Source organism: Papaver somniferum, chromosome 11 (genome assembly GCF_003573695.1).
Source record: "Papaver somniferum cultivar HN1 chromosome 11, ASM357369v1, whole genome shotgun sequence".
Classification (NCBI taxonomy): Eukaryota; Viridiplantae; Streptophyta; class Magnoliopsida; order Ranunculales; family Papaveraceae; genus Papaver; species Papaver somniferum.
Genome location: NC_039368.1, coordinates 99770665 through 99783620, shown reverse-complemented (window position 1 = coordinate 99783620; position 12956 = coordinate 99770665). Strand labels below are relative to the sequence as shown.

Genomic DNA, 12956 nt, shown 5'->3' with positions numbered 1-12956 from the left:
AAGGTAGAGGTGGGCAAGAAGTCCGGAACCGCGGATTTCATCTGCATCCGTCCGTAAAATTACGGGTGAAGCGCAATCCGCAAATCTATGGGCCAGACACGGGTGAGATTTTCAAATCTGCATTTTTAGCGGCTTGGTTGCGTTTGGACTTTCAAATCCGCGGATTCATCCGCACCCGCAATAACCACAAGAAGAATGCTTTTCTTCCATAATTCTAATTAACAAGGAAAGACAAGGAACTTTCAGCAACACGAGTGCTGCACCGTGAAGCAGGGGCATATCGGTGAAGACTCTTCCGATTTTATCAACACAAGTGATGCACTGTGCAAGCAAGGATTTATCAGTAAAGACTCTTCAGATTTTATTTCGGGCTCTAGATGTACTGCACACCGAACTGTTCAACATTATTCAAACTTCAAGGGAAGCTTCTTTGATATTCAAAATCCGACAAATTTGTAAACAATAACTAAACATTTAAGCCATAAATAAAATCAATATGTAGTTATTCTTCCAAATCAAGAGCAAGTTAAGAAAAAAATATGCTGCGTATATTACTAAAACTAGATTTTTCCATTGATCAACATCAAAATAGTTCTCATAACATAAACTCGTACATAGTTCAAGTAAAGACTCTTTATCTTCCACATTTCTACCTTCAAGGCTTCGAGTTAATACAAGGATGGGAAAATCAACAAAGTGGAGAAAATTATATAGTTAAAAAACTGCTTTTTTTAAGACTAAATTCGCGGTTAATCCACATCCGGTCTGCATCACCCGCTAATCCGTGGATGTTAAATTTACGGGTGATTTGGTCGAACACAGTTGGATTTTCCAAATCCACGACTTTGACGGATTGGACGCAGGTGACCCCTAATCCGCATTGGTCCATACATTACACACCCCTACGAAAAGGCCAGGTCGGCTCAAGCCTGGACCGGCTTGTATAAGCAGGTCAAAGCTTGATGCCTGCTTTGAGCCTGGGCCTGTGTTAGCCTGCCAAGCTGGGCCTGTATAAAAGTTTATTCGAGCCCGTGTCTGCGTCACATGACTCACTTTACCGTTTCCACGTCCCAAGCCTGGGTCTAGTCAGCGATGGAACAACGTGTAGCCCATATAAAACCCTAAGTTCGGGGATGGTACAGTCTTAAACCGGTTTTGGCTGTAAAACCGAAAGGAAAACCATTTGTTTAAATAAATAGATTGAAACCAATGGGACTATCCAATTCTGTGCACACTCCTGTGCACAAAACAAATCAACCCTATTGGTTGGACTAAACGGATTGCCAACTGTCTATTAATATTTTTTCTGGTTTTCGTTTTAATTCACTTAAAAACTAAAAAAGGAAAATAATATATATTCGGTTCATCCTAAAATATAGTGATTTCAGTAAGGAAATAAGTTGACTAGGGAGGGAGCAAGAAAGTGGTGGTCGGTGGTCTCTTCGTGAGAGTGGAGGAAGTAGCAGCGAACATAGAATACTAATTGTAATTTTTAGGTCCAGTGAATTAAACTTTTCAGTACTAATGCTAGGTTTAAAAAGTTAGTTAATATAGCAGTATTCAGTTAGTTAAGCAGAATCAATCAATGGTCCAATGCATAATCAATCAGTCTGATAATTTGTTAAGAAATCATTACTCCCTGTTGATCAACTGGATTTTTCTTCTCTTTCGTAATTCTTGAAGGAGAGTATCTTTTGCTAAATCACTCAACCCAGCTTTATAATTTCTGTGTCTCTATAATTTCTGTCAATCTTAGTAATTCTATATAAGCAGCCAATCTGCCAAGTTCTTTGTCTGTAGCAACTAGCAACGATAAAAACTTGATCAACAGTCCTGAAGTGAGCATCGCCATTAAAACCTTTGAAATATGAGACCGCGACGAGACAACCACAATTGCAAAACATAATTTTGTTTGGCGCACTATTAACTCTCATTCCTCTCCATTGATACCAAGACTCACATTTAGATTATTCAACTAATTACCGCGGATTCATCTAGTTACTGCAGATTACTGCGGAATTTGTCGTTGACATCCGCAAACCAATTGTTTCCTACTTGAATTCATTGTATTTTAGGATATGATATATATTACTTGCCTTTTTTTATAGATTTTAGTTGAATTAAAACATATAAATCCTTATTTTTAAGAAATAGTTAACGGTTGGTTTAGTCCAACCAATAGGATTAATTTGTTTTGTGCACACTCTTTAAAGGAGTGTGCACAAAATTGGACTCAAAAATTTCCACTAAAATTCCCGAATACTAGGGGATTCAGACATCCCAACCAGCTGGAGTACATTGAACCAGTATACCAGGAAGCGCTTCAACATACGCATCGCTTCTTAGAAATGAAAAACGAGTCACGCTTCGCTTCACGCTTTAAAAGCCTTGCTTCAAACAACTGATCAATAAAGACCTTGGGAATATATTCACAACAGAACTTCAAAATAAGTTGAACATTGCCTGAAAGCAGGACAGTTCAGGAACATATTTCAGAACTTATATACCAAGGAAGAAGTAATTTCATTTAATGAGTTATACCATAACACAGCACTGAATTTTTCATGCAATAAGAAGATAAAGAAGATTAGAGAAAGAGAACAATCCTATAGGGCAAACCAAATACAAAAACTTAGACATGAGTTTTATAAAACTGACGAACAGCAACGACACTATAACCACCACGAGATGAAACAACTGTCAGAGAAACTTCTCGTCTAGCTATAACCGCGGAGATGAAGGACAAGGCAATGGGTTGTTTCCTTAGAATATTGTAATCAGAAGTGTAAGACCATCCCCAAGCTGCTTTTTGGTATCTAGGGGAATCCCCTCTTTGTCCTGGATCTTAGCCTTCACATTATCATTAGTATAAGAGCTCATGATGCCTTTCCCCAGTCAGTCTCCATAAAGATCTGCATGCAAAGACGCAAGATAAAGTGAAGGGTAGACTCTTTCTGGATGTTATAATCAGTAAGTGTCCCACTATCCTCCAATTGCTTTCCAGCAAAAATTGAACATTGTTGGTCTAGCGTGAAGCCTTCTTTGTCCTGTATCTTAGTCGGTGTCTGAACTTCCAACTTCAGACAGTCTTCCAGTCAAAAGTCTTTGCGAAAATTCTGCATACCACCGCGAAGACGCAAAACAAGGTGAAGGGTCTGTAATCAGCAAGGCGTACCACCCTCGAGACTAAGTACCAACTGGACAGTAGACTCCATCTGGATGCTGTTGTCAGCAAGGGTACAACCATCTCCCGAATTCTTTCCAGCAAAGATCATATGTTGCTGATCTGGAGGAATACCTTCCGTGTCCACACTTTTACATTAGCAATAGTGTCTGAACTCTAAACCTCCAAGGTAAAATTCTTGCCAGTCAAAGTCTGGACAGAGATTTGACGTAGAACCAAGTGAAGGGTGGATTGCTTCTGGACGTTGTAGTCAACAAGAGTACGTCCGTCTTCCAACTGCTTTCAAGCAAAGATCAACATCTGCTGCTCTGGAGGAATACCTTCCTTGTCATGGTAGTCAAAGTCTTCACAAAGAACTGCATACGACCACGAAGATAACGGACAATATGAAGAGTATACTTTTTCTGGATGTCGTAGTCAGCAAGGGTACATCCCTCCAATGCGTTTTTCCCTGATTTTAATACTGACAGCTGATTACCTGGGGGGAAAAACTGAGCAAATGAGATTCTAATAACAAGAAGAAAATATACAGATTACAAGTTCATAAGAAGCAGATGTACCAGGCAAAACCAGAGGAAGTACAAGCTGACCTTACTCAGAATCCAGGGAAGGTATACGTCGTTCTAGCCAATCACTAGCTTTCGAGCATATATATACTGAAAGCCAGCTGCTAGAGGAGAGAACTGCAGAAAAGCCGCTGAATGCTTTGAATTTGCCTTCCTAGTTAGGCTGGGTGCCAAAGATTATGTCACTTGCTGCTCATGAAAAAGGGAACGCTGGCCCTCACATAAAGGATCAAGGGAAGGAAACTTACAAATCAAACCTTCTCCGTTAATTTCCGAAACCTTAACAACAATACGCGAAGCAACTTGAGTCAATCACAGAGAAGGCACAATAAGTAAAGATGTCTTATAAGTTCAAGCTAAACAAGATATAAGGTATACCAAGTTAATGAAGTACCTCAATTTCCTTCCAGGCTCTTTGGATCCGCAATGATTGTCAGAAAGTGAATATGATGCCCAGCAGAGCATCTAGACCAATAAATGCCACAAACTCAAAGCACAAGTCTGAACAAGTTCAGACTTTTCGTTTTATGTGAAACAAATGACTATGAATGGAATTCATGCTAACCAGTGGAGCAAAGAAAGTAAAACAGATGGTACTCAACCTTTTATTGAAAGATCTCAAGTTTGATTCTTTGCAAAGTAAAATGAATGTACAATTGCACAGTTGTGCAGATATCTAGAAGCTTCTAATGATACAAAGGGTGAAGTCAAAATACCTAGCAACGCCAACCCTGAATGGGATCTAAAACATGGTTATGATTTGCTAAAGGAAACAAATCTCAGGATTACATAAACAATCAGAATTCTTCTACAAGTTCTTTCAAGTATACAAAAGAATGAACCACCATAATTACAAGTGCCTAGCCGGCTGCCACATAATTTAGGGTTGTTAGTTGTATGATCTTGAGGCAGTGAAAGCAATTCTGTCTGAACTCTTAACTAGCATGGAGGATGAGGTATTGTTAATCTTCACATGATGTCTTGCAGGTCATCCATAGGTATATCAAGACCCATTGAATCATGGTCCTGTAGGCTTTCTTCATCAAAATTAAACCAGGAAGTCAAATCCTGAGGTGCGCCAGGGTTATTTGACGCACCTAGATCACCTATGCAGTCTAACTCAGATAAGGGTAAGTTTGAAAAATCAAAGGGTTCCTCCAATTCTATAGATGAACCTTGAGGAACATTACCAAGAGAACACGTACCCGTTTCTCTGCTTATTTTACCGCTAACATTAGTCACTGCATCACTGGAACCACGTGCCGAAGGGTACACCGGACATGTTGTTTCTGTAACCCGACCAAGAAGACCGTTCCCTGAAGTTGACAACTGAGCTGTTTTTTGCTTGGGCTTTGTTTTTGTTTTGCGATCACCCCTATAACCTCCTAATGCCGGGCGGCCAACCTTAGGGACAGAATTTCTTGCAGTCGTAACTTTATTTTGATCCCTCTCTCTCTCAGTTCTTCTTCCCTTTGCTCCACCCATGAGACCACTTCCAGGAGCTGGAGTAGATCTTGAAGCAATACCTCCAGCAACATCATCGAGCAGAACTTCCTTCTTCTTCCCTCTGTTTGATAAGGTTTCATACTTCTGAAAAATTGGGCTGGAAGAGTGATGCGGGATTTGCAATGCATCCAACGAACCCCTCTCAAGCTTATCACCCTGAGGACCATGTCGCCTTATGACAGGAGGGCTAACACCTACACCTGAGGGCAGAAACCCATTTAGATAAGAATAGAGTGTAATAAATTCTTTCATGATAGTATTAAGAACGGGGGGTAGTTCATTATCATGATAGCCAAAACATGTCTACTCGACAAAGGGATCACAGAAGGTGTTTCTCTGAGGGTTTAACAACATTTGAAGTCCACCGAAAAACAGCAAACAATTGCCCGTCCATAGAGCATATGAATGTAGACAGATAAGGTTAACTGATGCCCAGGGCTCAATTGGCATCAAACAGATATATTGAGATTACCTGATGTTTTGGGCTCTGATTGACTAGCATGAGCACGTGCAGAAGTTGCTGTAGCACCAATAGCATCGGCAGATTTTGCATCAATTCTATCGACCAGTCCAGAGAAAACGATATTGCGGAGAGCAGGTTCACTGAAGCAACTTTTACCAGTATTTTCAGATTTCCGACATCTGGCAATAGTACGTTTAACAAATGCCATGGCAGCTTGTTTTGAGACCTTAAGGACTCCACTTTTAGAAGCACTACTTCCTCGGCAAGCCTGTAAAAAATGGTCACAGATGCATTTCATGGTCTATCGCTACCAGCAATTCACCTTATTCACCAAGTAGAAACTAGGCTATTATTGGTAAAATTGGCAATCTGATAAGCAATCTATCATCCTCCAAAGCTTGGTCTACTATCTCATAATCCACAGTTTTATTTCCTATGCTTTATTTTATGTGCCAAGTGAAATAAACACGTCTAGTTAGGTCCATCAACAGCATTACGTAAGCAGTAGTAGTTGTCATTGTTTCCTAGATAACCCCTCCTTAGAAGAGTTTTTTAAGTTCAGAGGGAGTTGTAAGTTATTGGTGAGGCCAGAAAGAATAAGCCAAAAGAACAAACAACCTCCAAAACTAACTAAATCAACAAAAACAATTACCATTAGCTTTTTATAAGCCATCTCAACGAGTTTGTGCATTGCCTCCTTCTCAAGATCCCTGCATAATTAATCACATCATGAGTTTGAAGTTTAAACTAAGATGACAAATGAGAAGCATATAGACAGTTGTGTGTCCTATACCGTTCTTCTTCATCTCTTCCATTGCGAATAGATTCATCTATCTTGAGTAAGTTCCTTTTCTTCTGTCCAGCCTATCAAATTAATAAATGTCAAGAAATCGTTTGGAGAAAGAAGTACACAAGAATTAAAATGTACACAAACTGTAAAGCTACTACACGTTTTCTCAGAATAGAACTGATTGTGAAAACTTAAAACTGTTCAAAAGGCTGCATTTCAATCTAGACTCTAGTTAAACATATCAAGAAAGTACATAGGAGAAATTAGAACTATGTAAGCAGAACCTGTTGATACAAGTTCTTCTTTAATGCAATAATGTCTTTATTTATGTCATCTTCTTCTCCCTCTGCTAGGTCAGGCTGGAACAAGGGAAACTACTGAATGTAAGACACTCAGAAAAACAAACACCATCATTTGCACTCAATTGCTTAACTTAATACGGCTTACCACGGTTTCTGGAAACAGGCCAATACTTTGCAGCTCCAGTAAAACCTTTTCGTTCACAGACATCTGTTCATATTGACGTTCCACAGAAGCAATTCCAGAAATATTAGTGTGCCCATGCTGGGAGCCATCTATAATGCATTGATCATATCCTGTTATATCCCCAAACTCTTGATGTATCAAGCTATCATCTCCTTGCAGCAATTCATCGCTGTAGGAAGAATATCGCATGCTAGGGCTCTTAAAACTGTTAGAGGCAGTACTTCCATCACAAGATAAGCTATCAAACATAAACGGCTTTTGAGGCCTGAAGTCCAAATCTGACTCGATTTCAGGTTCAAATCTGTTTCCATTTGCACAAGGAGAACCATCACTTGCATAAAAAAATGATGGGTTTCCCCTTTCACTACTTTGGTCGAACTCTTCCAATTCATCTTCCGCGATCAAAGCTGAGAGTACTCTTTCGTACAGAGGAGTCTCAAACTTCATATTTGTCTGCATTTCATCACATAATGAATCAGTCAGTAGTTCATCACCAAAACCCAGACAACGAGCTGAATCACTTGGTCCAGTTCCATTCGATTGGATTTCTTGTCTCTCTCTCGAAACCAAAGGTTGAGAAGATGCCACTCCATCAGGTACTAGATCACCCTGTGGAAATTGAACAGCTTCAGAACTACCAAAACAAGAAGGTTCTTAGACATTTTTGTTTAATTTATTTCGTTACTATATGGAATGGACGTTTCAACTTTTATAAAATAAATAACACATTTTCTCGAGGAGTATCTGTCATGCCAATAAGGTACATGAATTATGTCATGCATGTGCAAGCAACTGGACATTGAACAGCTTCAGAACTACCAAAATAAGAAGGTTCATAGACATTTTTGTTTAATTTCTTTTGTTAGTTTCTGAAATGAAAAGTATCAACTTTTACAGGTGAAATAAATAAAACATTTTCTTGCAGAGTATCTGTCATGCCAATAAGGTACATGAATTATGTCATGCATGTGCAAGCAACTAGTTTGCTAGTGTTGACAAAAGAAAGTATGCCAGCTGAACTGCCATTTTCAAAGAAGGAGAAAGGTATGCCTCTTAAATCTCGAGAGAATAGAAGTTCAATCACTAAACTTACCAGAATGTTAGTGTTGGCACCAAATGATTCATGAATACTTTCATCAAGCTCTTCCACAAAATGTAACTGCTTAAAACACATTGAAACGAAGTTAGAGACCACTAACAAGAGCATTCAGAGTCTGCAATGAGAAAGACGTGGTACTATAACCTGTTGCTTCAGAAAGGCAGCAGTATCTGAATTGACAGTAGCGAAAACTGGCTCCATTTTCTTCCAGAACGATCCAGTACAGGCGTGATCTAAAGAAGAAAGTAAAGTTTACTTTAGATGTTGGAACATGCAATGTCAAAAAATAGAGAGATATCTCACTAATACTTAAATATCAGATACATACTTCTGGAAGTATGAACAGATGCTGCTGCTGCTAACAGTTCTTCATGATCATCATCTGATTCGCCTAGAAGATAAGTTAAGTAAGTAATCGGAATAAGGAAAATGTAAAGATATAGTTATGGATATAACTTTCAAAGTTTCAACAAGTATGATACCTGATAGATTCAGGGGATTCAGCAAGAAAATGCATGCTTAAAGAAGAAAAATAGGCAGAAAAGGAGAGGTCTGTAATTTTGTCGATGGAACTAGAGTCTAAGGTGAAACATCAGATCACATGTTCAAGGCCTGAAATGAAGAAAGTACTTCACAACTACCTGTGAAATCAGAGGAAACACCATTTGGTATATGAACAGCACGCGTATAAGCCTTCCTTTCCGATAGCTTTTTTGAGGGTGGGCGACCAGGTTTACTGAACGAAAAAAGAATATCGACGAATCAATAATTTTCATTCCCAAATGGCATATATGGTTAATTCCCTGATAACAACAAAAAAAAAAGGAGGGGGAGGGGGGAGCACCTTTCATTCTTATCAGAACCAGGTCTGGAATTCTGGAGTGGCTTCGATAACGCTTGATTCTCCAACTTTTCCCTCAATGGAGGAGCACCTGCTCTTGATAATGATGAACCTCTTCCACTTCTTCCTTGTCTTCGCACGCCATCTCCAATTTCTTCATTACTGAGCATCTTATTCTTCTTTGTAGGCGTCATAAGAGGACCAACTTTTTGTAAAGCAGTAACAGCTTTGTCGTCTATCTCATCATTATCAATTCCTTTCTCCTTCGATTTTTCACCAGCTTCTGATTCCTCACTTTTAGACAATCTGGCCGGCGATGGAGCAATCTCAAGTTTCACTTTCTGCTGTTGGGTGTTAGTAGATGCACCCCTGGAAATTAGTGAACTGTTTGGATCACTAGGAGTTAATCTACCACCAGTATCTTCACCTGGAAATCCTTCAGATGATGTCTGAGCTTCATCTTGATTCGGGACAGGAGATACAAGATTCGCTCTCCTAGTTCGAGAGATTTTTTGTGGTCTCTGACCAACCCACTGTGCCATGGGGGGTGAAGATGATCCTGTAGGAAGAGGACGCTTCCTAATGTTCGGACCACTTACAGCCTGAACTTTGTTTAAGCTCGGAGGTTGCTCCCACCCATCGGTGGCTCCAGGTCCTCGGTGGAAATTAGGAGATGAATGCACCGCACCAGCACTAGCACGTGGTGCCCTAGAAGCCTTTCCTTTAGTCACTGGATTAGAACTTCCTACCTGACTGTCTTCACGAACATTAAGCCTGGATATTAAGATCATCAACATTGAGAATCCACAAGTATGTGGTGTTAAGTAATCATATAAAATAAGCAACCAGGTGACGATAAAATAAAAATGAGTTTAAACGTACTTGATGTTTCCCTTTGTGACACCTCTCTCTTTGTCCAATCCGGCCAATCTCTCCCATCTATCATTTGAAAGAGAGACATTTTCCGGCTCATTCTTGGCAACAACACGGGCATTTCCACTAGTAGATTGGGATGCACCATCCAATTTGTTGTTTCCAGCAACTCCATTGGAAGAACCAGATCTGCAAGATATGTTACATTCATATAACAAAAAATGACATTTTTACAAAAAGAGATTATTATGAACCGATATCAACTATCCAATAGACCACTATGCAAATAGAGAAGTAATTAAGTACACCTGCAGACATGTTGTTATGAATAAATACAAAAATAATGAGCAACTTTCTGCGTGGAGGTAAAGAATGCCTATGCACGACTAAGAGAAGCTTCTGAATGTTTAGCAAACATATGAATGAGTCCACGAGATACTGTTCGAATAGGTTAGGGATCAACAAATTCTGACATACCATTTCTATTACTCTTTGGTCAACACGTAAATCCAGGTTCAGTTATCTCAAGCTTTTCAGGATTCATGTATATACAACTTTAGATTTCTTGAGAACTTACCCGTAACTATGAGTATCACTGGATCGAAATGCTGGATCATTTGGAATTTTTTGAATCATTGGTCGTTTCAGCTCCCGGTCGCTGTCCCCAGCTCTAGTGATAACTGCTCCTACAGAACGCTTCCTTTTCATCTTCTTATCCCACCCTTCACCACCAGCAGGCAGTCCTCGAATCTTTTCCTCACCCTGAACAGGACCTCCACTGTTAGCTCTGAACATATCTCTTTCCTTATCCAGCATTGCAGGTTGCCTCAACGGTGCAGTAGCCCGTCCCTCTGACTGAATGAAGTGAACGAGCATCAATTACATTCCAAAATAAATAAGGAGCGCTACTGAAATAAACTTACAAGAGTGACACCTATCAGTACATGCATACATTTAAGTGCAAAAACAGATAAAACTTAACCAATGTTTCGTGACAATCAGAAACAGATATATACTCTGTTTAGTGAAGTAAAGCAACTAGTAGACGATCTTATTAACAACATACAACTATAATAACACAAAATAATATCTCAAAATAACCTTTTGAGCAATATGACTCAGGAGAGCAAAAAAACCAATATACTATCATGCCTAAGAATTTTTAAAATACAAACCCGTACATCTGCTATTGATGTGCGAACACGCCTATTAAGAACATTCTTTGTCCTTTCCTCCATTTTTTGATTTACAATATCTGGAGGATTCTTATGGATTTGACTTCCCATCTTCAACATGCCTCCCCCGCCTGATCTTTCACTTGACTCACTCCTTCGCTTCCTTGCGAAAAGGTTGTGGCGATACTTATCCAATTTAGCTATTGAATCGCTGAACTTTTTAACTCTATCCCTGATGAAAAGATGTTACATTTTCAGTGCACAAATGACTACCAGGGCTGTGGGAGTGATGGTGGCTCCAAGACAAGGTGTCGCTTGTAGGCCAAATGGAAAATCCTAAGGTAATCCATAGCAAGAGGTTTCATCGTTAAGATATGAGATGCTATATTACCATATATTCCTCATAGATGACCTCAACTGACAAACATCATAAAAGTACTTCAATTAATCCTGGAGAACGAGCGGATGGGACCGAGCAAAGTTGGAGATATGGAATAGGGATTTCTGAAAGCTATGTAAAACTAGTGTACCTAACGAAGTTTAGGAGCTAATGTTTTGGGCCAGTGCAAAATCAGAGTAGAATACATCAAAGAACTTACCTGGCCTTGGTAGAGGTATCTGACACACTTGCTCTGAAGCGTTTAAGCTCCTCCGATGCTATTGGAGGAGCTTTAGAATGAGCAGCACCAAAATGATCTTCTGAAGTGCTACCAAGTGAAACACCTAACACCCTCCTTAGCTCTCCCGAACGTGTAAACTTCTGATCACCAATTGTGATCATTTCTAGAGAAAGAAACTGAGATAACTGCGGTAACTCCACTGACAGTGGACCATTATTTCCTCTAGACAAAGCAGGTCCAGAACCTAATAACCGACTCTCAATTCCATCACGAAAACTTCCCGACCTATCCAAATTCGGCCCTCCTGAATAGTTACCCCGCTGCCCATTTGCATAATTGGCCGGAAATGCCGTGCCCTCATTATTACCCGATGCTAACTCAAATCTAGTACTTCCAGCCATGCCTTTAAAAAAAAAAACCTCAACTATACCAACTCATATACACATTTGTTTTCCTACTGAACAACCTTGAAAACAACTCATATACACATTTGTTTCCCTACTGAACAACCTCAAAACACACTGAAAAGTACTAAAGGAATGCCTTCCTTTGATCTGAGATACTTCCTACTTTAACTTACTACAGTAAGTTAAAAATGAATATCCCTACAAAAAAAAAAACCTTTGACCTTAACTATAAAATCAAGAAATTTGGTACAGACAGGAATAAGACAAAAATGCTATGATCCTCCTTCAAAATCACAAAATCAAAAAAAAAAAGTGGATTCTATTCTAATTCAAACTACATCAAAGTATCTAACCTTCTGAAGAATACCAGAAAACTCAAGAGACGGGATCAAACAAAAATTCAGAAACCTAAGCTGAAAATGAAAATTCGACTAGTTGTTCCAACTTATAATAAGATTGGTAATGATTGTTAGAGAATCTAAGAAATTAAAAAAAATGACCTAAGTAGCTCACAACCGAAAATCTAGGGTTTGTTGATGATGATACATCCTTCCTTGAACTTGAAGTGCTGAATTGAAGATGAAATTCGAGAGCTGACAGCTCAATTGGATCCAAACGTACCGACATTCACCGATCGGAATGGAGAGATCAGATCGAACAAAAAAAAATTAATTTACAGGCGAAATAAGAATGCTGGATTTTTTACTTTTTAAGGCTTTTTTCTCTCTCTTTGTATCACAGCCGTCATCGCGTTATAAATGAGGGGTACAGACAAAAATAACATTAAATGAAAATAGGATGAATATGGGATAAGCAGCCAAATATAGGGATCTATTGTTAATTTATAACAAACGAATAATATTTATAAATGGTGTATTCATGTAAGAATATTGTCTTTGACTGGGGTGTTTTCCTATTTCGAGTAATTTATAAGGTTCTTGTCGTG

The 12956-nt window shown here is 39.1% G+C and overlaps 1 protein-coding gene across 8 annotated transcripts; it reads right to left on the bottom strand.

Moving 5' to 3' along the window:
* Positions 1 to 3169: 3169 nt before the first annotated feature.
* LOC113323422 lies at positions 3170 to 12748 on the bottom strand. 8 transcript variants are annotated; one of them, XM_026571729.1, is made up of 18 exons: positions 11583 to 12748; positions 10990 to 11215; positions 10386 to 10663; positions 9818 to 9997; positions 8939 to 9709; positions 8736 to 8830; positions 8423 to 8485; positions 8239 to 8327; positions 8089 to 8154; positions 6957 to 7604; positions 6794 to 6883; positions 6513 to 6583; positions 6372 to 6429; positions 5729 to 5987; positions 4145 to 5456; positions 3999 to 4052; positions 3775 to 3913; positions 3170 to 3662 (listed from the first exon to the last, which is right to left on the bottom strand). In XM_026571729.1, exons 1-15 carry the CDS (start codon positions 12002 to 12004, stop codon positions 4720 to 4722), a joined length of 4053 nt encoding a protein of 1350 aa, XP_026427514.1. In that variant the 5' UTR covers positions 12005 to 12748; the 3' UTR covers positions 3170 to 3662; positions 3775 to 3913; positions 3999 to 4052; positions 4145 to 4719. The 8 variants fall into 8 exon arrangements, with proteins under 8 accessions (XP_026427514.1, XP_026427515.1, XP_026427513.1 ...); XM_026571730.1 differs by having other exon boundaries at positions 3999 to 4029; XM_026571728.1 differs by having other exon boundaries at positions 3999 to 5456.
* Between the last annotated feature and the right edge of the window lie 208 nt (positions 12749 to 12956).

What these genes read in the sequence shown, in the direction of transcription:
- LOC113323422 (XM_026571726.1), bottom strand. Translation starts at nt 12,004, where the DNA reads ATGGCTGGAAGTACTAGATTTGAGTTAGCATCGGGTAATAATGAGGGC. An exon ending in AGTGATACTCATAGTTACGG is followed by an intron (nt 9,998 to 10,385) that starts GTAAGTTCTCAA and finishes CATATCTTGCAG; the next exon opens with ATCTGGTTCTTCCAATGGAG. An exon ending in GGTTCTGATAAGAATGAAAG is followed by an intron (nt 8,831 to 8,938) that starts GTGCTCCCCCCT and finishes TTTTTCGTTCAG; the next exon opens with TAAACCTGGTCGCCCACCCT.